Source organism: Salarias fasciatus, chromosome 14 (assembly GCF_902148845.1).
Source record: "Salarias fasciatus chromosome 14, fSalaFa1.1, whole genome shotgun sequence".
Classification (NCBI taxonomy): Eukaryota; Metazoa; Chordata; class Actinopteri; order Blenniiformes; family Blenniidae; genus Salarias; species Salarias fasciatus.
Window position 1 is genome coordinate 27,637,521 of NC_043758.1, and position 26,350 is coordinate 27,663,870.

The following is a 26,350-nucleotide window of genomic DNA, read 5'->3' on the forward strand; positions in this document are numbered from 1 at the left end:
TATGTGACCATGGTTTGAAGATTCTTTAAAAGGAAAATGACCAAAGTAAGACGAACTGTAAATTATATTCTGCCCAAATGTCAACAGGAGAGAAAAGATATTTCACATAAAGTGTTAAATAAAAGTCTTTCTATTTCCTCGTTGAGTAAATGTCTGTTGACAAGAGGAATAAAACGGTGAAATGTGTCTGGAAGGCCTGTTTTTTTTTTTCTCTCCCCTGGTAAGAGAAGTGCTGGCTTCAAAGGGTTTTTAACACCACGAAAGGGGAAGTACGCTCTTGTAATAGGACTCTGAAAGCAGTAGCGCTCATTAGGTGCCTTATCTCTCTTAATTCTCAGATTGAGTGAGACAACCTCTCTGTAGCTTTTGCTACATTTTTCTGTTCTCTCGACCTTTGACTGGGTAATCCCCGGGGAAAAGCTAACCGAAGCTGATCCACCGAGCGTTTCCGGCCCCACACGTCACCTAGCAACCATGGAACTGACTTCATATAATAGATTATTATTGGGTTTTTTCTTTAGTTGACACTTCTTCCTCGGAGAGATTTACTCCGCTCCACTGATATTGCGTTGAAGCTCTGACATTTGCAGTGACATTTCGCTTTAATTTGTCATTTGACTGAGTTGAAAACCAATGTTGACAGTTGGAGGTTTTTTTTTTTTTTTGTTGTTGTTGCTTGGATTGCGTTGCTTCAGGTGCGTTGTCTGAGTCCCAGGTGAGGAAAAGAATGCACACTTATTAAAAATGTTGTCACATTCAATTTGAATCATGGCTGTAGAAGCTCCACTTGGTGATTCTTTGCCTGACCTAGTTCAAGGATCTTTGCTGTGAATACCTTTAAATGCAACCTCTGGGGAGGGGGGGGGGGGGGGGGGGGGGGGGGGGAATACGGTCACTAAAACAGGACACATGGTCAGGTGACTCAGTTACAGCATTTGACCCTGATGAGCTGCTCATGCACAAATGCGTGACAGTTTATGTGCTCCCTGTGACCGCATATATACTTTTAGTAGTATTTCCTGTAGTTTACTTGTAAACATATTGATCTGGGGTGTTAAACATAAGGCCCGTGGGCAAAGTCTCCTGCCAAACCACCAAAGCAAACAGAATTTCAAACAAATCACTGATCTTTTTTTTTTTTTTTTTTTTTCTTAAGACAAATTTAAAAGTAGTGGATGCAAAATTGGGGCCCGAAAGTTTAAATTTAAAGGATCTCATGGCACTATTGTGCTAGTTTGGATCATTCAAAATGAAATTAGGCAGTATGTGTTTGGCATCTCGGTCATGACAGAAATCATGTTTTGTGTCTGAACCACCAGGCGACCTGAAGAATCCCAGCTACTCCATCCCCCGCGGCACCATCACCGCCGTCATCTTCACCTTCATCATCTACAACCTGCTCAGCGTGCTGGTGGCCTGCACCTGTGACCGGTCAGTCGCTTTCAAACACGACGACTTCCAGATTTCAGCTCCTGTGCACTCCACACACACAGTCGTACACCTCTTTCACTAAATGTGACTCATTCATCCTCATCGTCTAATACCCATGCACGTGTAGGAAACAATCGAAAAGCACTGATAACGGCTCGTAATCAAGCTTTTAGCGGCACACATCCAAACAGCCTGATTGCACTTGTGAAGAGCAGCTGAGGTCCCGCACAACTGAACATCTGCATGTTTGGTTTGCAGCAGATGAGACCGAGTACTGGGGGACTATCGGATAATGCAGACAGAATTTATTTTCTGCTCCAGCAAACAGAATCGGAGCGTCAGAGGAGCCCCGTTTCAAAACTGTTTGTTCCGAACAAATGCGAGTTGGCGCCAGGTGTCAGTTAATCACACTGAGCCTCATGTAGATGAAAGTGAGCAAAATAATAGAAACGTCAGTTTCTGTGCGGTTCAAAGCAGCAAGGCACCATGGTGTGTTTGTGACAGAGGGTAACTGACAACCACTGGTGGATGTATCAGATCATTTTCTCATTTTCCTGTATATTTATACTTATATGTGTGGTTTCACTATAAAAACAAATGGTTTTCAATAATGGCTAAGTTTATTAATGGGGAGAGCGAAACTGTTAAACTTGGATGTTTTGCAGCATTTGCTTGTGTAAATATTTCCTGTCTGTTTTAATCCAGAAATGAGGACTTCTACAAAATTGCAGAGTCATTTAAAATTTAATTTGAGAGAAAATTATTGTGCATTTAATATTTGGTGATTCTTCCCTTTAGTTTTATGCTTTATTTTTCGAACTGTGCTCACGACTGAAGTCTCAGTAATCTCAAAATAATTGTACAATTTTTCAGGTCTTAAACCAGTTTCACATTGTAATTTCCATCCCTCGCTGAGTCCTTTTTCTGTAACCGTTCACGTTCTGATTAAGTAGTATTTTGGGCCATTTTATCCCCATAAATGTTGCGCTACTCATTCTTGAGTTGAACTCCATATAATCTACTTCACAGCTTTTAAAATTGAGCCAGTTTTGATCTGTATTTTTTTAGCTATTAAGTTTTTGTTCTCCAATAGAAAATCCCTGCCTTTGTTTGCAAGAACTTTTCGATATAGTATCATTTGTCATACATATTTCACTTTAAAGTTTGCAGCCCACCATCTCAGAAACCGTTCATGTGCGGCATATTCGGTGTCCTCGGCTCACTCCTGGGGTTCGGGCAGCTAAATCTTCCAGTCCCTGGTGTAGCTGTTGGTATTTACTTTTTTTTTTCCTATTTATTTGACCCCCCCCCCTTCTCTCCCTCTCCATCTCTTTCTATCTGTCTGTTGCTGAGCTCCAGAGTTCAGTATTGATGCCGCTCTAAAGCGAGTGTTGCCAAGGTGCTAAACTGACATGACAGGGCTATAAAAGAGCGTCGAGGATCAATACTGCTATCATTTACCCTGCTGCGCCGTCCTCTCTCTCTCTCACTCTCACTCTCTCTCACACACACACACACACACACACACACACACACACACACACACACACTCTCACAGAAACACACTCTCTCTCTCAGGAAAACAAGGTTTCAGAACACACTCGCTCTGCAGTATTAGGCTGTGTTCCCAGAGACATTCTGGATCCGTTTGTACACTCCTCATGTTTGCGTCTGCTGTAGCTGAAGGTGGATTAAAGTACATGTTGTGTTTGGTCATCAGTGGAACCATCTATCTCATAAAGATTAAAAATTTGGCATTGATCAGTTCTGATCGTTGTGTGTGTGGTCGCCTCCGATATTCTCACTGCAGCACACCATACACACACCGATTCTTTTACTGGCCGTCATGAATCTCGTCCTCCAAGACAAAAACCTTATTAAACGTGATCACAAACGGCGACGGAGAAGCAACTCAGAAGTAACAACAAAGCACAGCTCGCAACATGGAAGAGGACATCCATGAGGATGTTCTGATGGGGATTTTGAACACAGACATGATAAACTCTGCATTTCCTGCTGCTGATTGGAGCCGATGTGCCAAGCGACGGGCGGCTCGTGGAGGAGCGCCTCGCTCCCACATCGCATGAAGTGTTCACCATAAAAGTGATCATAAACCGATCAATTTCCAAATTACATTCAGGTTTGTTACAAAACACAGTCATTATGACTATAGCAATTCATGTATTTGATGATCTGGTCAATATAAGGTCTCAAATAAGTTATTTCACTTGTAAACAGCTATGTAATATGTGAAATAATGTGAGCTAATATATTATGGGAAGCACGGGAAACTAAAGAGAGCAGAGGGTTTATCTCACTATTTAAGAACCAGATCGCTCCATACTGTTTATGTACACATTACCAGTGAATATTGATTCTACAGGGTCTGGTTTGCATGTTCTCCTTATTACTATATAAGTGGGACAAAAGTTGGGGATCTTTTCCCACTTAATTAAATTGTATTTGGATGGTAAAACAGCCATTTTTGAAATATCCAAGTGCCCTGTGTCATGGCTACTCGTGACGTTTTGAATAAAACGCATCGTAACCACAGATCATTGGAAATCTTGGGAAAATTCAGTAAATAATTTGACTTTAGGATGAAGGAGAACTTCTTACCTTCATCCACTTTCATGCACTGGTCCTGATAGTGCTTCTCCGGAGCTGCAGAGAAACGGTCAACGCAGTGTCTAGTATGTAATTTTCTATGATCACGGTGTCTGTTGATGGTCGGTCAGCTGAGAAGCTGCTTCTTGATTGGCTAGATTGGCTAGATTTCGTTCCACGTGACATTTCTCAGCACGACCTCTTGGGAGCGCTCGCTTCCCACCACACACACGAAGATATTTTGTGGGAAATATTAAACAAGTTCAACATTTACGATCGTTGGCCCCGAAACGTCTTGGAGCCGATTGTCGGGAACAATTCGCTCTTAACACACCACAGACATAAAATTCTCTTATCGGAGAATAGTTTAGGAAGAAAGATAATTGGCCATTGTCCGTGCAAGGTCGGGAGGAGGCAGAATCAGGATGAAACCAGCCCAATTCTCACTATTGGCTGGCTTTAGAGAAAACGTTAACCTTGTGTGAGCATCATGTAATGTAAATTGGCTTTTAAAGGGTTAATGGGGTTTCAGTTTACATGTCACTGCAACTCGGAGCCACCGAAATTGCATCTTAGAGCGACGCCCAAGGTGAAACTTCTCAAACGATACAACTCCCTGTCCGTGGAAATTAGGGAAAACTGTATTTGAATTAAGTGTAGGAAGGACTGACTGTGACCAGCACTTGTGTGGAAGTCTGCTGAAAACGCAAAGAACCAGTAAGCGACTTCCTTGGAGCTGCGCGGATTGAAGTCAGACACACACTGCTCTGTAAAGAGCCAGCTTTATTGGTTCCACAGCCAAGATATCGCTCCACGTCTTATCTGCTCTTTCCTCGGGGTCGCTCGCTTTATTGAGCCTGACCGCAGTCGGGCCGATAGCGAGCGCTATCAAGCCGGAAGAAACTGTACGGTAATTTCTCGGACGTGGCCTGATAATTGTCACTAAATGGAGATTTCTACATCGTCTTTTTGTTTGAGCACAAGAGCAAGTGAGGAAAAAGTTTCACAATTGAACCTTCAACCACTTCCTCTAATTTGACTCATTTCTTTCCTTCTTAAGAATTTCCCCTGAACTGTAATGACGGAAACATTGGATTTGCACACTCCTTCACTTCTCACAGTGATTTGATTGTGCAATGTGAGCAAACATCTGGAATTCAGCTGCTGATAAGTGTGCCGCTGTTGACAGCTTGAGGGTTACACCCCCTTTAATCCCCTGCTTTCATTTTCTAATGAAGCAAACAGGAGCGTTTACACGTTACCTGCGCCTCAGCAGAGCCCCGCAATGTATTCCCCTTCAACGTCGGTAAAACATTAACATTCCCCACTATTCCTGCTACATTAAGCCGACTCACTCCTAGAAAAATATTACCCACCGTACCTAATGCGCATCATAAAACTTTATTGAATTTCTGCAAGGGAATTGCGCAAAGACCAATATTTATCATGGCAGCGAGGCTTCGAGTAACGTCGAGTAATTCTTCAAGTGCAAACGATTTGACAAGTGACGATGGGAGATGAGAGGAAGGAAAAAATCAGATCGTCTATTATGAATGCGAGACCACACACCTGCTCCGGCTCTGCATCTACTCTGAATTGTATTTATAGAAATACAATCACCGCAATACCGATTTCTTGTGGAAAGAATAGCCAATCAGGATGAAAGTAAAACAACAACAAGGTGAAAAGTTTGGTTCCCTGACATGCAGACGTATCCATCAGGCGAGTTTTTAATCCTCTGGGCTGGAATCAGAGGTGGATTATTCCTTTGAAATATCCCTTCATTTGATTGAGCAAATGTGAAAAGATTAGATCATAGGATGAGGACTTGTAGCCTTTTAATGCTTTAAAGCTGTGTTCATGTCAAGGTCTACAATATCATATCAGGCATTCAAATCGATGCTCAGATGTAGAAAAATGACTTTTGCTTGCATGTGAATACTCTGTAAAATCAGCTTACAAGCAGGCTCAAATGAGTGCTTTAATATAACTTCTGTCTACTATGCATTGCCATAATCGGTTCATACTACAGTACATACTAGAAATGAGTTTACACATATCGGGAAAATTAGGGACCGAATGACGAGCGTCATTTGAAGCCTTTTTAAGCATCCAATGAAGTATAGTTTAAATGAGTTTGTGCATTTATATATTGGACACACGTACAGAACAGGATGGGTTGTTAAAACTTGAATCTTAATGGAAGACAGCTGCTCAACCGACAATTGTACCCAAACATCAGAAACATACTTTATTTGTAAATCTGAAGGCAGCAGCGCAAGCCAACAGGTGTTTGTTGCATTTGTTTTCTTTTTTTTTTTTTTTTCAAGTGACTGAAAACTGAAGAGACACACCACTATAGCTTTAAGGTTTTCCCCTCGTGTGTTAAGGTTTACACTGGTAGGCTAGATCGACACCAAGACAGTAAAAGGGTGTAGTGTGGCCCTGTAGTGAAAGACTCAAGCCTACAATTGAGCTATCTGTGTGGTTACTCATGTGGTTTTATGATAATATAGCATATCTCTCCACTGTCTGAATGAGCTATTTTACCAGGGGCGTGCAGATATCGCAGGGCTTGCAACGGAAGAGTCCAGGCATGAAATATGCTATTTTATTATGTATCAATTATGTTTGGAAACGGTAAAGCATGGCGCGCCAGTAAAAAAGTCAAGATGCTAAACTGACTCTTCAGCTTGGCAACAGTGCAGACATACACCAGCATAACAAGGTTTTTGGAATAAAAGATTCCAGCCTCTGAATGGGGTGTTTTACGAGGGACCCATGCAGCTATACAGTCATAGCAGGTTGTTTGTATTAAGCGTCCAGCCAGGCACTAAATGGGCCATTTCATTATGTAACTAGGTTGTTTGAAAACATTATGGCATGGCTTTGTCATAAAAGAGTCAATGTTCTAAGTTAACTATTTTGACACCAAACTGTGCTATATTCAATTCAGTTTTATTCCTGCAGCACCAAATACAACACAGCCATTTTAAGGCAGTCTTACTGAGAAGTGAGGATAGGACATGTAGTTGTATAACAGTGCTGGATGGAATCTATACTGGGAACCCATGTGGGTGTATCGCTGTAAAGCAGTGCTCTGTAACAAAAGAATCTTGATGTTTCAGTGAAACTGCACATTTTAGAGTGTCATGTTATTGTTTCCAGCCGAAGACACACCTGTGAAATAATCCTGCTGTGGCTCTGCCACACCTGTGAGATCATCTCAGCAAAGAAGCAGTGCTCAACAGATTTAGACAAATTTGTCAGAAATATTTAGGAAATTTAGGCCCTTTGTGCATGTAGAAAAAGTCTTGAACCTTTGAGTTCAGCTCATGAAGAATGGGAACAGAAACAAAAGTGGCTTTATATTTTCATTCAGTGTATCTTTCATATCTCAGCTCTTGTCTGTGTTGTGTTCACTACTCTTAAGGAAGGTGTTTTCCTTGGTGTTTCTACATATTTCCTCATCCTTTCCTCTTCTCGATTGGAGCCTCTTGTGGGCTAGTTTTGGCCCAAGTGCCTTCTGCGGTTTTGATTAACTAAATAAAACTTTCCATAATCTTATTTTTATTGGTAGCTTGGGTGCTACTGTGAGGAATGTTAGCTGAGTTTTCCTGACTTTTAGAGTGAGTTTTAGAAATTTCTTGCTTTTTCGTTCTTACATTAGTGAGGAAGTCTAATTGTTTCTTTTTCGTTAATTGCAGTTCACTGTTTAATTCTTCCCGTATCCCTTCAGTCATGGAATATTAGAACTATTTTGTCATCTTTACCAGCTATCCAAAAAAAGTATTTAGATTCAATTTTTTTGTCGCTCGGTGCAACATTTTCTCCATTTACTGCTTAGAGTTTATGTAAACTGTATCGTCGTCACAGCGTATGTTCTTTACACTTTAACCAAACACTGTCAACCATCAAGACAAATAATCAGGAAAGACCTCGTTGAACTTCTCTCATTAATTTTTGCACAAAGTGGAGAGAAACAGTTCAGCCCTGGGTGCAGCGTGATGCTGGAGCGGTCGTCTCAGAACATTTTCCACTAGAAGCAACAGAACATGCAGCAGTGAAACTGAGCAGTGTTGTTAATCTGATGGAAACTGATTATGAATGCTTAGCTAAATTGCTTGCAGACTGACCCAAGAATGAAAAGTCTTCATATTTGCAGATTTATTTAAATAAAAAAAAAAAAAAAAAAAAAATTGCTCCAGTTGTCCAGAAGGTGGCAGTCACGCTCTCTTCATAAACATGAGCCCTTCTACCTTGAAGAGGCAGAACTCAGAGAGACAAGCTAACCTTTACATAAGGCTGTCCCAGATTGCCACCCTCTGCAAATTGTAGTTGTGCATCGTGGCTTTAAAAGCTGAAGCTGTTAAGAGTGTGAGTATTTAAAAGTGAATGTCAGGGAGGTGGCGGAGCAGCCAGAGGAGAGGATGGTGCAGCACGCAGGGCAGATCTCATTCAAACGGCCTTCCTGTGTGTCTCAGCTTAACACGCCTCCACGCTTTGACCTGCACCACAAGCAGTTTACGTGCTGGTTAGTTTTCTCATATGATACTCATAATAAACTTTTAAATGTTGAGGTTTTGGCAAGTTATTTAACTAAATTTGTAAGTGTGTATCCTTCATTTTGGCTTTATTTTCACAAACATCAAAGCTATTCATTTATTAACATGGAAATCAGTGTTGGTGTATTTTTTTTCTAAATCACGCTGTTTGTGCAATTCGGTTCTTACTGTCTGCAGTGTATCTCATTCATGGCTCATGCAGTCAGTGGAATACTTTCCAAATGTTTGTTTTAATACAAAATGGTTAATTATATTTTTTTCCTTAAGTATTTTGAGATTGACAGAGCAGTTTCACACAGTGCGACCAATTGATCCTGGATCATTTAATATACATTAAATAGTGACAGTGCCAGTGTGTGGTGGTGAAGCTGCTTTGCAAACAATGCTATTACAAGCTTTCATTGCAGCGTCACTGACCTTTTAACTTAGCTGCCCGAGTCGAGACCTGTTTACTTGACATTTTCAGGTGAAAATGGAAAACTTACAATTGAGTTTTTGGAGCCAGTTCACATGACAATGCTCTCTTACAATGCATCTTTTTGAAAACTGCTCTCATGGTGGAACTTTCTGAAAACCCTCGAACTCCACGGAAATAGGACAAAATGCAACTTTTTTTAAAAAAAAAAAATGCTACCACTGTGCATGTACACCACTGCCATACTAAATAGTTCTGCACATGTGCGAGTATATGGACAATAACAATGGCGGCCTCCAGAGTGGCGTGACTCCCAGTCCATACTGTCCAGGAACTATAGTTTTATGGTTGAGTTACCCATAATAGCAATCAATAATAGCGTATTGTTCTCTGCACACGGATGAGTGGTTTAGTTCCAATAAAGCAACGGTGCCAGCTCATGGTCTGGCATTTTCTGCCAATAGTTTTCAAAGGTTTTCCATTTAAACGTGAAATGTTTCTGATGCAAAAATGTAAAAACGCTACATTTTTACTTAATACGCCGTCGTGCAATCGGGATCTATAATATCCAAATTTCAATATCAAATATATTACATTATAAAGAAAAGTAGATCAAATACTTGTAACTCATCCTGCTGGTCGGTTTAGTTCTGGAGTCTTCTGTTCAATGACGAATGATGAAATCTGTGTGGTGCGGTGTCTGGAGCTGATGCAATGACCGAATACCTTCCCTGTGGCAAGAGTACCTGAAAAACATATAAACTTGACACAGATTATGACAGGTTATGTATATCCTGACTGAAAACCGAAGAGAAATGAGTCCTCAATGAAGGGTTCCAGTGAGAGAAAGCAGACCCCCACAAGTACTACTGACAAACTGTGTGTACATGTGTGCGCGTGCGTGTGCACGAGTCTGAGTGATAGCCAGTGTGAGCTCATTATAACGAGTAGTGATCTCACTTAACCTGGCTCTGACACTTTGTTTTAATAAGAAGGCTCCATGTGACGCCACTCCGCATTGGAGGTCGGGAGATCGGTGCAGAGCGAGCCGGGATACTTGGAAGGTGTCGTCATCTGGCTGGTGCTGGAATATTGAAGGAACAGGTTTTTATGTTTGTTTTTTGAAACGCTCCGGAGCTTAGAGGGAACCTAAGAGATGGAATCTGCGGATTTTCCCAGCAGGCGCGAGGACACTCTTCCTGCATCACAGCTTTTAGCAGAGTAAAGAAAACACTCCTCATTTGGATTGGAAACCCGTTACAAGTCGGTTTCCAGGTCAGCATTAATAGAGCGCCCACATATTTTGTGTGTTTGAGATTATCGCTGATGATATGCCAGAATAGTAAGAAGGCCGCTGATGATGGCGATGAAGGCTGGAGGAGGAGGAGGAGGAGGACCCGAGATAGAGAAAGGAATCTATTAACCTCATGTGACCAGCCAACCAGCCATGACAGATTGCCCTGTCTCTACTTTATAAAGCTCTTTTTGCCAGTGTGTGTTTGTGTGGGTTAGGAGCTGCGTGACGACTCACTCTGAACTGTTTTTCTGTATCATTTTCCAACAGGTTTCACGCCCGACTATTCTCCACTTTCGCTCATTTCCTCGGGCTCGCCCGTTTCCGCATCATCGGCTTCTTTGTGCACGCCGCGCACACACGTGTTCCCGTCACCGCGGCGCATCGCTGACCTATGGGCTAATCTGCACCGCGCTGCAGAGGCTTTTGTATTAATAGCCGAGTTGATAATTATATTAATTTGAATCTGCTGGGCCTCCTTTTTGTGGCGCTATCTCTGACACGCAGCTTTGTGAACGTGTACGAGTTCCGCACGCCTCCCCGGAGCGCCTCTGGTTCTCATCTCTCTGTCTTCTGGCACTCCTCCCTGTTCTCCACCCCAACACACACGTACACACACACACACACACACACATGCTGTGTCTAATTCCTCTCACTTCTCCAGCATCTTTCATCACATCACTTTCAGCTTTTTTGTTTCTCTCCATTCTCCCAAAAACATGCGGTCTGTCCGCCGCTCCTCTTTTCTTCGCCCACGCGCCGTCTATTTCCATTCCTGTGTTTCTCTACCCTACATTTCGTCCTCCCCGTTGTAACTCCAGTTACCTTTCAATCATATGCTGTCTTCTTCTCTTTTTTTTTTAAACTCATCCTACATAATTTTCTCAGCTCTTTCTTCTCTTTTGGCATCTGCTCTTAGAAACTTCTTTTTTGGTTTCTTTTTTTTTTTCTCTGGTTGCTAGCTGTGTTTTTTTTGTCTCCACACTGACACAAAGGTAGGCAGAGTTTTCGGAATCAAGGTAATTTATATCGTGCAATCATGCTGTAGTTCAGCGGCCAAAAGCAGCCGGATTTCATCTTGAGTAGGCCAGACGGGTGAAAATTGTGCTATAATAACCTTTAAATTTAAACTTTTTCTTTATTGTAGCACAGAGTATATGTGATTAAAATGTCATTATTTTCTACAAAGCCCACAATTACTACGGAAAATTACCACAATGTCAACATGCAGCCAATTTTCATGATATCTGGTGGAAAATACAGTGAAACATTCAAAGCACTTGAACAATAGCTGTTGCATTATGCATGTGTATCCAGACTCACCCTGACAGCATTTCTTTAAGGTTATCTTGTTAGCAGCATGGTAGCTCGCCTTCATGGCAGCACCAGTGATATCTGAGCTCAGGTCTCAGGGTCACGTCTGCAACTCAAAATAAATTTGTTTTAAATAAATGTTTTCTTTGAGCATCTTAGTTTTTTGGTGGATTTCATCCTCTTGTGGACTGGTTTTGGCCCACAGGCCTTATGTTGGACACCCCTGAGCTAGTAGATCCAGATGAGCAGTTGGACAGGGTGCATACCTCAGGTTTAAGAACCCTACTCTCCCCTGTTGGCTCGTCTTGCTTGTGCTTGTCGAACTCGCGGTTTGTGCTCCCCTTGCTCTTTTTGTCCCCTCCCCCTCTTGTCCTCATCCGTCTCCCCTCCATCATCAGGCGTTCTCCTCCTCTCCGTCTAGACTGCAATTCAGCAAGTCAACAAGTCCAGCATCTCCTCCGCTTGTCCCCTCCCCGTCTGTTTCTCCGACACTATCACCCCACAGCAGCATTCCTGGCTCCCATTTCTCGTCCGTCTCCCTCCTCTCTCTGTCTATCATTCATCCGTCCATCCACACAGCCGTGCTCCCTCCTTTTGTTATTCACCTCCTATCTCTCCACTGCAGAGATTCCAGTCACTTTCGCGCCCCTCTCTCCTGTCGTCCGGCGTCCCGGTTTGTTGCGGAGGAGGTAGAGGGCAGTGGTACAATGGCAGCCGTGCTGGCCAAGTCTTCTACAGCTTGTCTTTTCGCAATGAAAAAAAGCAACGAGTTCAGAGCTTCAGAAATAGGAAATGAGGATGTGTGTGATAGCTCTGTGTTTGCCATGATAGATATGTTGGAGTTTATTGTTGTTGATGGGTACCTCACTGGCTGTCAAAGGGATGCACTGAACCGGAATTCTAATTGAGTGTTATGATCAGATTACAGTCTCACGCGGAGAGACGGGAAATTATCTGCGCTGTAACTGGGTGCAATCTCTTATTGATTGATCTTTTTCTTCTATCATTTAAGAAATAAAAAAAAGCAAATGCCTCTGAAACTTGTAGTTAATGTTTTATGATAAGGTCACAATTTTACTAACACCTTATATGTAAGGGTTACAAGTGGCATTTTAGAGGAAACTCTCACCATAATCTGAGTTTAAGAGATCAGAGGGCTCAGCCTTTTGGAGTGACTTTCGCTCGTGGTTGCACACTTTGACACTGTGACAAGAAAATATGGAAAAATCTAGTCAGTCCTCTTGAAAGGCTTCTTTTGAATCGAGTACTTAATTAATCCAGGCTTGTGTGCAGACTTTTAAAACCTTAATTTCTCAACTTCAGTTCAAAACGGTCCAAAGCTCGACATGCTTCAACTGGGTATGTCTAGAACCCCCTGAGGAGGAAACACTGTGTTATCTAGGTGTCCCGCCAACAGATAGGGTGCCTTTGGTTGAGGTGCAGTCTTTATTTTGAATCTTCTATTTGAATACATAAAGTATGGACTCTATATTTTCTAGTTGGTGAAGGTCTCGATTTGTGGGGTGTCGACATGCTTTTTGAGTTCGTAAATTTGTGAATTTCCCCATTCCAGAAAAATAAAAAAATAAAAACCACTTTACAATAGAAGAAGTATTTAATATGGCAGTGGTGCGCATGCGCATTCGCGGAGCTTCCAAAAGGAGGGTTCAGTCCTGTAAGCTTGTGTTTTTTTTTTTTTAGGAATAAACCTCTTTCATTCCAGTAAGAGGATGTTTTGAGTTTAACCCATACCTCAAAGTCGTCACCGAGTATGTAAGCGGGGTTGGGGTTTAAATATTGCCGCTGATTTGCTGTCACTTAAGCTTTTACCCTGCCATCAAAGAAAACTGCTTCACCATGAGAATTAAAGAACCAGAAAGAGCCTGCAGGACTGCCATCCCATTTCGGTCACCTCCCTTGTTGCACGTGTCTGTTACAAATGATGGAGTAATACAAACAAGTGGCTGGAAATTGGAAGTCGGCACAAAGTGACTGAATAGAGCGGCAGAAAATTGGAAATGAAGAGCGGCTGTTGAAAATGGGACAAGTGCGCAGAGAGAGTTTGATAAACATTTTATTTAAAAAAAGAAGAAGAAAAAGATGAGGGTGGAGGAGGTAGAAAAAAACCGGTGGTGCAGAGTGCATGTGCATCGAGGTGAGGGGTGGAGAAGAGGATGATGGAGGGAGAAGCGATGGGGAGGGTGGGCGGCTGTTTGTGCACACAGAGGCCTTGTTAGTTATTGATCCCATTTAATAATCCTTAACCACAGTCTACTCCCCTGAGAGCACTTAACTCTGCCTCCCTCCCTCCCTCTTACAACCCGCCTCTGCCTCGCTCTTTTACTTTGTTTGCCTCCTTCTCTTCCCCGCCACTGCCTTATGGGTTTGTGTGTCCTCAACCTCGTCGTCCCATGGCTACACTCGAAAAGAGGCCGCAAAGTCAAGGTGAAGCCAGGCTGTGAAGGACTGGAGCCATCCACTCCTGTACAGTTGCTTCAGTTTTCTCTGAAGGACCATGAGCAAATTCATACCTGGGCAGAGACTCTCGCCAAGCAGCGCAATTCAGATCCCTGTGCTCAGTTTCTGCTTGGAGCTTGAAGTGCACCAAGAGAAGTTTTGGCACCGTCTTCATGTGCAATAATGTTTCTGTTTTGTTTTACCCCATTGCTATGTTGGGAAATTTTACTCTAAGTTTTTTTTTTCCCTGACAGAAAACACTGTAAAACTATTTCAAGTAGACTTCTGACTAAATATTTAGGGAATACATAATAATAATAATAATAATATCAATAATAATAATAATAATAATAATAATAATAATAAATGATGATGTTGATGATAATGAATAGGGAATCAAATAGCAGTGACACCCAAGATTTCATTCCCTTTCAATCCCTCATATAACCTCTGGAGTTTACATGTTCTTCTTGTGTAGGTTTTCTTCAGGTACTCTTGAGTAGTATTTCTATATTTGCTTCGGCTCACCACAGTGGTTCACAAAAAGCATAATCAGTTTTTTTTTTTTTTTTTTTTTTTCTATTTATCATTTGTCTTTTCTTGTGAAACGTAAAACCCAGGAGCCAGTACTTGGACTGTACAGCGTCCAACCCGACCAGCAGGATGAGTTTGTAGAGGGTAGGAATTACAAGACGAGGCAGTTTTGTTTGTATAGCATCATTCACACACAAGACAACTCCAAGTAGAAGGAAAATATTAAATTGCTTTTCTATTGCAGTCTAACTGACTGATAATTAAATTTGGTTGTTTAAGACTCAGCTTACGACCTTTCAAGTGAAAACCGATTGTTTCTGTGTTTTTGTTTCAGAAAAGACTTGTGTATACACAGCAGCGTTTTGACAAGGCTGTATGGCGGAAATGCTGAAAAGTTATCATGCAGGGCTGCGATTTAGTGCAGCTGGTCATTTTCATAATGAATCACATGCACACAGAAAACGATACACTATAAATATCAGCAATGAGGAGTACAAGGACATTAGTATGGACAGACCACTGATTGGATTGCTATTCCGGATGCCTCTCAACTTTAAAGCTACGAAGTCCCCGGACAGTATGGACTGGGAGTCATGACGCTTTTGACGCCACCATTCTTGTGCAGAAGAGCTAATTACTATGGCCGTGGTGCGCATTTCAGAAAGATTGCATTTTACCACTGTTTAAGTGTAGATAGTATTTTCTGAAAATTCCACCTTGGGAGCTGTTTTCATTAGCTGGAAAGCACTGTTGTTGTGTAAACGGACCCTGAAAATGCAGCAAAGCTTTTCCATTTCGACTTGAAAACACTGTATGAAGCCTCAGCCTGAAAATATACTTTCTCTCTCATGTCTTTACTTACTTCCCATTTTTTAACTGATCAAAAGTGTGTTGTAGCTGACTGTTTCAAGAAGCGCATGGGTTCAGGTGTTTCATTTGAATTTTGTAGCACCAATGCCTAGGCAAAGCACAAAATGGTTAAAGCAGTTTGAAACTATTTCTGAAGCTTCAAATCCAAGTCCTGCAGCCTTCCTTTACCTCCATGCATCAGTTCTGCACCCGCCAACCCCTGTTGATGGAAAAGCATTTAAAGTAAATTCTAGAGAAGAGGAACTGACCTTTGCACCCTGCATACAGTATCGACTGTGAAGATCATTGTATTTGCTTTCCAGAGGCACTGATGTTGACACAATGATGCCATGAGCATAACAGTGATGTTAGCTATAAGCTGAAAGCATCCCATTAGCTTGCTCTGATGCCATTTGAGCGTTTATTGGAGCGTCTGTAGGGTCATTAAACTGGATGGTCCTGAGCCATCAGTGGACGCCCTGACCTCGCCCTCCTCCGGCGAGCACTGACACCCTTTTCCTTCCGTTTGGGCGCACGGCAGCATCTTCCCTCCACGATGTTAGCGCTTCATTTTTCATTCCATTAGAAAAATTGCAGATAATTAATCCATAATGTTCGACCAAAGCGCTGGTGAATTATCAGAAGCACAAACACAGCAAATGATGGATTAAAAGATGAATGCGCATGAATACACAAATGAGGGTATGAATGAAAACGGTAAACAAACGAGCTGAAGGATGGAGCGGGGCCGGAGGGGGAGGGAACGGGGAGCGGGAACAATCGGGCCCAACGATCTCTGTGGGTTCCTTTTTAGTCGACGAGCTTTGTTTCCTCCTCTTCTCCCAATGAGCTCCTTTAATCTGTCACTGGCTGCCTCGCGCTTTTGTTCTCCCCTTTATTTCCATGGCAGAGCTCATTTCAGCCGGATGATCTGATCAATAATTACCAACCCAGGGCCGCAGCCACATAGACACACACACGCACACACACACTCACACTAACTGTATGTGCATCACTGACTCGGTAATGAATACACAGCCGGCAAAGAAGCACAAAATTATAAAACAGCGAATACGTATTGTTGTTCATTCAGTCATGACCCGGCACGTGGCCGGCCTTCATCTTTCTCTCTCTCTCTCTCTCGAGCAGGCGCGCACAAAAACACACATAATTTGTCATCGCTGACACACAGTTTTGCCGCACATTTTGAGCTTTGTTTCCCCCCCCCCACAAGTCGGTTTGGAAATGTCAAGCAGTTTCAAGATTTATTTGGCTCCCCTCCGCATGTCAGAGAAATTAATAATCAACCGATGAGTTCTGACCCACATCATCACTCACCTGTGCAACACACACACTTTCCTCATGTTTAGTACTAATTTTCTTTTCTTGTTGTTTTTGCGTTCGTGCCATCACAAACATCTGCAAAGCACCGTGTGTGTGTGTGTGTGGTGTGTTTTGCGTGTGTGTGTGATGAATATGTTGCTGAGTGTGATTAAAGCAACGGGTCATAAACTTTCCACTGCAGTGAACACACACACACACACCCACACACCCACCAGGTAATCACAGTAGTTGGCATGTCTTAATTTCGAGGGTGACGTTAACTTCCATACAGAACCTTTGTTTGGTTGATTTGTGTGTGTGTGTGTGTGTGTGTGTGTGTGTGTGTGTGTGTGTGTGTGTGTGTGTGTGTGTGTGTGTGTGTGTGTGTGTGTGTGTGTGTGTGTGTGTGTGTGTGTGTGTGTGTGTGTGTGTGTGTGTGTGTGTGTGTGTGTGTGTGTGCGCCTCGTGGGCTCCATATGAAATAATAGTGTTCTCAGATCTTTGGATGGAGTGAACAATGCTTAATAGGGCCATGATAATAAGTATTAAAATCTGTGGACCTGAACAAAGACGTGATGAGACTGTTGATTGAGAGAGAGAATTGCGTGGACACCGACACGAAGAGAAATAAACCGGGGAGGACCGAGACGGAACAGACAAGAACAAGAAAAAGCTTTCGACTGGGGTTTTAAAAACGTTGCGACAAAGCAGACGGAGGTGATGAGGGAGGGGGGGGATAGATGGATTGTATGTGCACGCATCAAGCCACAGAGAAAGATTGAGATGGATCAAGAGAGCGAGAGAGAGAGAGGGGAATACTTTGCACTCTAATTCTCATCGCTCTGGCTGTGTTGTATTGAGAAGAGGTGGGGGGCAGGCCATAATCACACACACCCCGCTGGCTTCTTTGTACTCTTTGATCTCTCTTTCTGTGTCTAGTGCGCCGTCTTGGGTGAATACACAGTTGGCGATGTCTCTGTAATTTTAGGGGGATGTTACATTCACTTCCATTCATTTCCTGGCGGCTGTGATCAGAATCGCTGTCAATTTGTTTGTTATTCTTATGGCACACCTCAGCTTCCATTGAGACGAAACACCTTTTCTACACAAGTCTGAAAGCTATCTGCATAAAATAAATCAACGCCAATCTTACCTCCCTTATCCTCAGATTGACAGGGTCAGAAGATCTCCCCTCTGTAACATAATCTGTCAAAATTACACACAGACTTCCAATATTCTTTTAATGATTTTTTCAAATATTTGATCAAAGGCTAGATGTTGTCTAACCCATCATCTGGCTAGAACTGTGTAAAGTGAGAACTGACCTCACTAGTTAGTGAAGTGGACTACTTAATTTGTTTTCTGCCTTTAGATTTTACTCTGAACACCCGTTAGGCTTTTCTCCTCATGATTAATTTCTTCATGCCGAAACTGGATGTTGAAGGTGCAGTCAGTAAGAAATTTACTAGAAAAATTCCCATATGAAGCTTGTCACTGAAAAAAAAACATTTCCTTTAAACAATCTGTCTTCTCCATCAACAATGTCTTGATCTAGTTTTTTTTTTTTTCTTTCATACTTAGAGGTATGGGCTGGAACAACTTAGGTAGGTGGGGCTAGAGCGTCACTACTTCCTGGTTCCACAGCCAATCATATGAGAGTTCCCAAAGTTGCCAAACAAGCAACACAGCATTCTGTGTTTTGTCTGCACTGCTGGCCACGCACGTGCGCCATGCGACATCCCTAAACTGTGTAAATGCTCAAACTGGCAACCTGCACGACACTCTCCGAAGGGGAGGAGTGTGAGGAGAGGAAGTATGTTATGTGACACAATGTTACTTGTTGCACCTTTAAGGTTTGTGGATGTTGTTTGGAACTTGGGCAGAACTTTGGTTTTTAAGCCTAAATGTCATCTGGCTCTTCCTGCTCTTGGCTCTGCCCAGTTACTTTGCATTGATGCATATTAAATTCCTGAAGAATACTGTCATAATGCAGTCTTCAGTAATTTCAGTAGCACACCCCAATTTAAATGAAAAAGTAACTCATTATTCACAATCAATTTGCTGTTTATAGAAAAAAACAAAACAAAACAGAAATGTACATCTATCAGAAGGAATGATGATACACCCAGTACGTGAGTGGTAACTTAAAACTACAATACATCTGCCCCAGCCTCTTTATCTACACGTTGGTTTGTATTTCATCTCGCTAGCACCAGATGCATTCGTAGCTTAGCTCTCCCAGAGTGGGTCTCTTCACACTGCCACAAACCATCAAACTTGGTGGCCACGTACCACTTTTCTCAGACTGACCAGTCATTTCGTCTCGCAGGGACTGGATGCAGGCAAACTTTCAGTCTGTTGGCCAAAAAGTAAGCAATCCCCACTACTTCTCCAGTCTCATTGGACTGTGTGTGTCCTTTGACTCGAGCCATCTCTGGATGCAGTTGATACCAGTCGCTCTGGGTCTGGCCATCGCTGCCTCCAGTCCTGCTGCTACAGTTTACTGATTAGATTGCCAGGTTGGGCAGTTGATTCCTGGAAAAAAAAAAAAAAAAAGTATAAAAATGTTTATCACTGTTTATTCAGCAAGGACAATATTTGCATTAGTTCCTGAAAATTGGAATTACAAGTACAACTATGAATACTTAAGAAAACAGTTTTTCAGCTCGTCAGTGGGATATTTACTAGAAAAAAAAGCATGGTCATTAGTCTGTTACTCCAACGTGGACATCCCTAATGTAGCTGCTTTCTCAACACTTGTTTGTTTGCCTGATGTAGGTGAAGCTAGGGGCTCTTAGGTTGCGTTGACAGGATGTTTCAAGTAAACGCATGACTTTTGTTCAGAAAGGTTTCATTTTTCCAGACTAGCGTTTGGAAATGATGTCTCTGTACACAGAGACGACAAACACTAAAAATGATGTTGGCGTACTAGTTACTATTGTCCATCTACTCCTTCATGTGCAGAACTATTAACTGAGAGTGTGGTGTGCATGTGCAGTAGCAGCGTTTCCATCTACATGGAGACAGAGCTCGAGTGTTTTTAAAAAGTTGCGTTTTTCAACCATTTCATGGATACGGAGTTGGAGTGAAACTACATTTTGAATGCCAACCAAAAATGTTGCATTATAATATCGAGAACATGGATGATTCTTCTCACCAGATTTTCACCAGATGACAAACAAAAGCTGTTTTTTTTTCCCCCCGAACTATCAACCACCAACCAGTGGTTACCATTCCACAGTTTCTCACCATCATTCAGCTCCTCGTTGTAGAATTGTTTGCATATGAAACTCAGGTCTCAGGGCCAGAAAACGGATAGACTGTTCTCTTTCCCTTTGCAGTCTCTTTTGATCATGCACTGCGCTTTATATGACATTTCCTGTGGATACAGGTGAAACCCACATCTGCCCGTCACTGCAGCTCGAGTGGCTGCAACTATCTATAGGGTTAACAGGCCAGGAAAAGCAGAAAACTCAGTAAAACACTTGTTGTACTGTCTCCTTAAGAGAATCTTGCGTTCATTTCAGGAATACCTTCTCAGCACACAACCACGCTGACAACATTCCCAAGCATTTTTGACAGTCTCTTGATGCCAAAGCCGTATTCTGAGCTTGAATTATCTCTTCCCCTTTGAGTGTAACTCTTTTCTTGAAAAAATATACATTTTTAATCCCAATAAGAGAGGAGCTACCCCCTTAACGTAAATGTGAGAGCACACAGACACAATTTGCTGAAGCTTTCCCTTTGTTCCATCAAGTGCTCTGCCAGAGTAATCATTGTTCCTTCTTCAGTCTCATACTTTTCCGCTGGAGAGAAGCATGTTTTGCCCTCCTTGAACAAATGTGTTTGAGACAGCACATAGCTCGCTGTACTGCTTGATTTTGATTTCCTGGTGTCAGGGTGATAAAATTATAAAGTGACCTGCTGGCAAGTGTTTTTGCTGTAGATATATGGCTCTTTATTTTTTGGATCCCCTTCTTTGTTATTCGCTGTTCAGTCCACTTTGAGCCAACGTTGCTACAGAGTTCCCACAGCTGTTCAATCATGAAAACAGTCTTTAGTTTTCTCTGATAATAAACCCAAGCGATATAGAAAATGTTGCAATATATTTGAAGAAAATCACCTATGAAAAGGTTAGTGTATTTTTGTTAATGTAAATATGATTAAACCTAGAAATGGTTCATGGTATGTCATCTCAAGAATTTCTAGCTTTAACAAGCTTTTACAAAAGAAAAAAAAAAAGCCAGTAAATGAGTTCTTCCTATAGATTCTCTTGTACTACACCCTCTTCTTTGCATATCTGCCAACACACACCCTCTTTACAGTATCTGTAATTGCCCACGATTGGTCGATAGCAGTGCCAGTAGACTATTATGGGTTATGCCATATTATATTGCAATATTGATATGTCATGATAGAAGGGAGTACGTCCAAAGTACATTTTCTGGATCATTACCCAGACAGAAATGTCTGTGGTGGCTAATCAAGCAAATAAAGTGTCTGACAAATCAAAGTACTTCATTACATCGACGTTAAACCATATTCATGTCCAGTATTGATATTACCTTGGAGCAGTTGTTCACAGAGATTTGCTGTTATTCTCGGTGATTATTCTCAATGGCGATTGTGTAAAAACCACGTGGGACGAATCGGTGATGGCTGAACAATTTACCTGGCCTTGTAGTTTTCACATGCAGTTCAGGATCTATTGAGGCTTTTGTCAAGTTGAATGTCTTACAGTGACTTTATTTAATTACTCTTCTGCTCCTTATACAGTCTGAAAATACAAGATGCCCGTTCCACACACTGCTGGTTTTTACCTTGGTGGCTGTATGTCTCTGTGTCCTTTCTGTTAGAATATCCATTTGTCTTTTCTATCTCTCTGTACATTGTGATATACGTAGATGTTGGAAAAAGCATGTGTATCATTGGAGATGTTCTAGTTTTCTGCAAATACAGACGAACGTACAAAGTATAAAATTGCACATTTTTGTATTTACTAAACAAATCATGCAATTTACACGGAGACTGATTTGTAACATTTTCAAAAAGTTGTTTTCTGCCGTTTCCAAACTGTATAGTTTTCAACAACTCCGTGCGATCTTGTTACATAAACGGACCCCTGAAATGCAGTTGCAGTTTGTCTTGAATGCCCAATCTTGAAGTCATCTTCATTACGTCTTTACAACAGGATTAAAATGGTGACATAATGAATTATGTAAAAACCGGCTAATAACTAACTGTCCTAAATAGTGGTGTTGTGTATCACTGAAGCTGGAGGGTTAATCGAGAAAATCAGCAGGTGAAACACGAAACCCAAGTATACATGGTGACTCCAAAATGTAGCTTTAACTCCTTTATCCATAATAGCATCAGCAAGTTCTTTGACTTTATGTTGATCAGTGCTGCATAATGCTCTGTAGGAATTTCTGATGGATAGCATAGTGCCGCTGCCCGTGATCCTAAGGATGAAGCGTTTATGTATTAATAGCTGTCATATTTTCTCATTGTCACACTATTGACTCGAGCTGGATTTCAACAATTTTCCTGAAGTTTAAATTACAAAGACAAATATCCAAGAGCATTCCAAGTTACTGTTCAGTGTGCGTTTTGTGCCATTGTATAAAGCGCTCTGAAACTGAAGTAAATGCCTATAGTAGTACTTTATAGTACCTGTGGTGCTGGAAGACATAAAATGGAAATAAATGTTCTACTGTTGGTTTTGATGAAGGGAAATCCTGGTTGGGTTGTAACTGATCTGTTTTTGTTCTCTAAACCCGTACAGCGTCCTGCTTCAGAGGGATTACGGTTTCCTGAGAGACATCAACATCTGGTACCCCTTCGTCATCATTGGGGTTTATTCCTCCACACTCTCTGCTGCCATGAGCAACCTGATCGGAGCTTCGCGCATCCTTTACGCTTTGGCAAGGGACGACTTGTTTGGTAAGCAGTAGCTTTCAGCTCGGAAGCATATACTCTCTTCCTTTGTTTCACTGCTGTTTCAGTTCCAAACATACATATAACAAGCATGGCATTCAAAATACTATTCCCAGCAGGAAGGTAAAGTCAAAGCTAGGGTCGACGATCTTGGAAAACTAGCATGCAGCACGAACGTAGCATCTCCCCAAGGCTCCGCCCAGCTCCTACCCCATTGGAGGAGCTCCCGTTGGGAGCGAACGCACTGGACCCGAAAGTGCGCGCGGAAGCGCCATGCGCACGATGTTTGTGATCGCCTCCAATGTTATTAACCTTTCTGACTGCCCGCACACAACGCGCATAGGAGCGCAGCGCGCCCGCTCCGCTTCCTTCTATTTTTCACACGAGCTGCGAGCGCCGAGAGCTCCTTGGCAACGTGCGCGCGCTCTGAACCAGGGTCAGTGCACGCCATTGGAATGAACGCGCAGGGGGCTGGTAGAACGGCGAAGGGATTTGATTGATTTCTTAAGAGCGGTCCGCGCAATACGATTGGTTGGAGTTTTTACACTCCTGTGGCCGCTACAGTGGTTAGATTTTTTCCGCACTTTTTTCTGTCCACATAATGTATTGACTTCTCCCAGGGGGCAAGGAGCATTTCACTCAGTATGACAAAAAATGCTTTTGGACAACATCGTCTACCCTAACTTTAACCAAGTTGACAATACAAGTTGTCATGACTTTCTGTGCCATCCCCTGTTAAATAAAATGAAAGTGATGAGTGCTACATGTGAAAAGACCCTTGATAGGGCCTGGTAAGACAGAACCACCAGCTTAATCTGTGAGTAACAGATTCTCTTGTTAAGCCAATTGGTGCATCACCCTGATGGGGAATCTGTTTTACTGGATCCTCAGTCCTTGATTGGTCAAACTGAGCTCAGACTTGACCTTGACAGAGGTCACCAGCTCAGTCAAGGGAACAAAATAACCTGATGAAGCCACATAGGGTTAAAAGGCGCACAGGCCAAAGATATGAGAGAGAGAAAAGAGTGTGTCGGTCATGCTGTGATGGAACAATGAATTTCCCGATTTTCCTTTGTAATATGTGACTCAATAAATAATCCAATTGCAATTTAAAATTAATTGGGCAGTAGGTTAATATATGTTCTTTTCACAAACAAATATCAAACAGCTGATCAAACATGTTGAATTGTCTTCACACATACTTTCAAAAACAGATGACTTGGAAAAGTCCCTGCTCTCCAGGTGCGCTACCTGTTGCTCCTTGTTGCTAAGCAACCAGTCAGTCTTTAATTCCTCAGCAGTCTTCGCTACACGTGTGGTACATTATGCGAGTCTACACAGATAAACCCGTCAGAAGCTACCAACCGGTTTTTGAAAGTGTACAATTGCAAAGTCGCTCTTGTGGTTTAAAAAGAAAAAAGAAAGCTCTTGATATTTTCTAACTTTTCTCATCACCTGTAGTTTTTGCACAGATTAAAGAATTGACTTCAGCAAACACCCCCTCCAAATGCTAATGGCAATGTTTGTGACATCCAGCGTTGCGCCGGCTGCAAGCTCCTCCTTAAGGACAAAGCGACAGCTTTGAAGAAACAATCATTCTTGAAAGTTTCTCCACACACACCCAGCCGAATTCATTAGAATATCAAGTGAGTGCCACATTTGTGTGATGTCCATCGTTCGTCTGTGCCGCCCGCCGCTTTGTCGTTATTAATGACCGTGAGCCACTTCCTCATCCCGTCCTCTCCTCCTTTGTGAGGTCTATTGCAAATTGATTTGGCCTGTTCCTGCCGGTGAGCTCGGTCATTGCCTCTGCGTGTGTGTGCGCGCGCGTATGTGTGTGTCAAAGGAGATAAATGGCTATATTAGCAGCACTTCCTCTGTGGAGTGATCAGACGTAGCGGAGTCAGACGACTCTTGTACAAGTCGGTCCCCTCACAAACGGCCAAAGGGTTAACTTCAATTAGATTAATCTGTTTAATTAAGAGTCAGTGACTGTGGAATCGTAAATGTGTAATGTTCTTGTTGAGGTGGCGGGAGAGTGTGGAATTGGTTTGTATGACCACACTGTGTGTGTGTGTGTGTGTGTGTGTGTGTGTGTGTGTGTGTGTGTTCCTGTTATTTTCATTCATGCATGCTGCTCGTTGTTTAACCTTGCCACGGTGCCAGTGTGCAAACTGAGTGATGGATGCGTCAATTTCCCCAACGCACACAATGCTCAAAAGGAGCCTTTTTTTTTTTTTAACTTCTCTCTCATCTCACACATTCTTCATTTCTTTCTCCTCTCCAACTCACTAATCTCCAACTCCTTCACCTCTGTCCTGCCTCTCTCCATTCACTCCATCACTCAAGTCCGTTCCATTGATTTGACTTTAAAGTCTCACTGATTTAATTCTGATCCTTCATCAGCTGTGAAATTCACTCTTTAACTCCAATTCTCCTCTGACATCCGTGGCCCGCCTCGTTATGCCCCAAACTCTGCACTCGCCACCCTCTGAGCTGTTTTTCGTCTCTGTGGCCATGACTGCAGCCACCTCAGTGCTCACAATAACACGTACATAAGCTCATTGCCTTCCAGTGTAACTTTACAACTCTGTATGATATTAGATTACTTCTTAGTTGATCTTCTTTGCTGCATCACCAGCCCACTCCCACAAAGTCTCGCTCCTTTTCTCTTCATAAGCCGAATACATTATTATTCAAATGTCAGCAACAGAAATCACCGTATGTAGTCCTCATTCAATGTGATCTTTTTACCTGATCACTCTTATACGTCGTATGTGATGTGAAATCACAAAAAAATAGAATAATTTTAGTTACCTTTTTCATGGAGTACATAAAACCCTGACAAGTTATTGCAAGTGAAAATTAAATGATTTGCAAAAGTAGCTTTTCTCTTTCTCCTTAAGTTGTGATGTGCCCCATTTTCTGAGCTGTTGACACTGTGGATCAGTCTAAAAACTGATTCCCTCTTTGCGCTGAGCTGAAGTTTAGTCTCTTCGAGGAAGATCCTCTAAAAACTGAGTTTTAGATATATAAACAAAGGAGCAGCAACAAAACAGTGGGAATAAACTACCAACAACTACTAGGAGTTGCCAGCATTTATTTAAGGTCCCGTTTACATGATGACAATCGATTGAAAATGGCATCATGATGGCTACGCTGGAATCTGCTTAACTATGGTGAGAGAAAAAAAAAAAAACAGTCTTGCTGATCTGGTGCCGCTAATGTTGATCCAACAGAGCCATGCGGTTTTTCTGAAGCTGTCCTCCAATAATTCTCCAGCCAAATAAAAGCAAGAGTGATTGATATGCTGCTGCCCCAAACAAGAACAAAGGCAGACTGTAAGGTTTATTTTTCATGTTTTTTTTTTTATTTGTTTTGCTTTAATCAGATGACGATTGGTTGCAATTGCACTGCGCCCTCTTCATCGAGCAGAGTGCATTAGCTGGCTCGACAGTGCTGTTGTATGCCTCCCATGACTTTACATCTGTGACAGCAGCTATTGGCTCCAATCTTTCCTGCACGCCTCAAACTGTGGCCACTGGCAGAGGACCGCGGTTCATTAGGACCACAACCTCACATCAGAGAGCCAGCTGCTTTCTTGTTGCCAGAGGCCTTGTCAAC

General features: G+C 42.2%; 1 protein-coding gene across 1 annotated transcript in view; it reads left to right on the forward strand.

The window, feature by feature from the left end:
• The window catches only part of LOC115401175 (solute carrier family 12 member 9), a 90,399-nt gene that overhangs the window by 11,310 nt on the left and 52,739 nt on the right, over positions 1 to 26,350 (forward strand). Inside the window, exons 6-7 of the mRNA XM_030109380.1 lie at positions 1,320 to 1,431; positions 22,575 to 22,732. Coding sequence (XP_029965240.1) covers positions 1,320 to 1,431; positions 22,575 to 22,732 — 270 coding nt within the window. The remainder of the gene's footprint in view (positions 1 to 1,319; positions 1,432 to 22,574; positions 22,733 to 26,350) is intronic.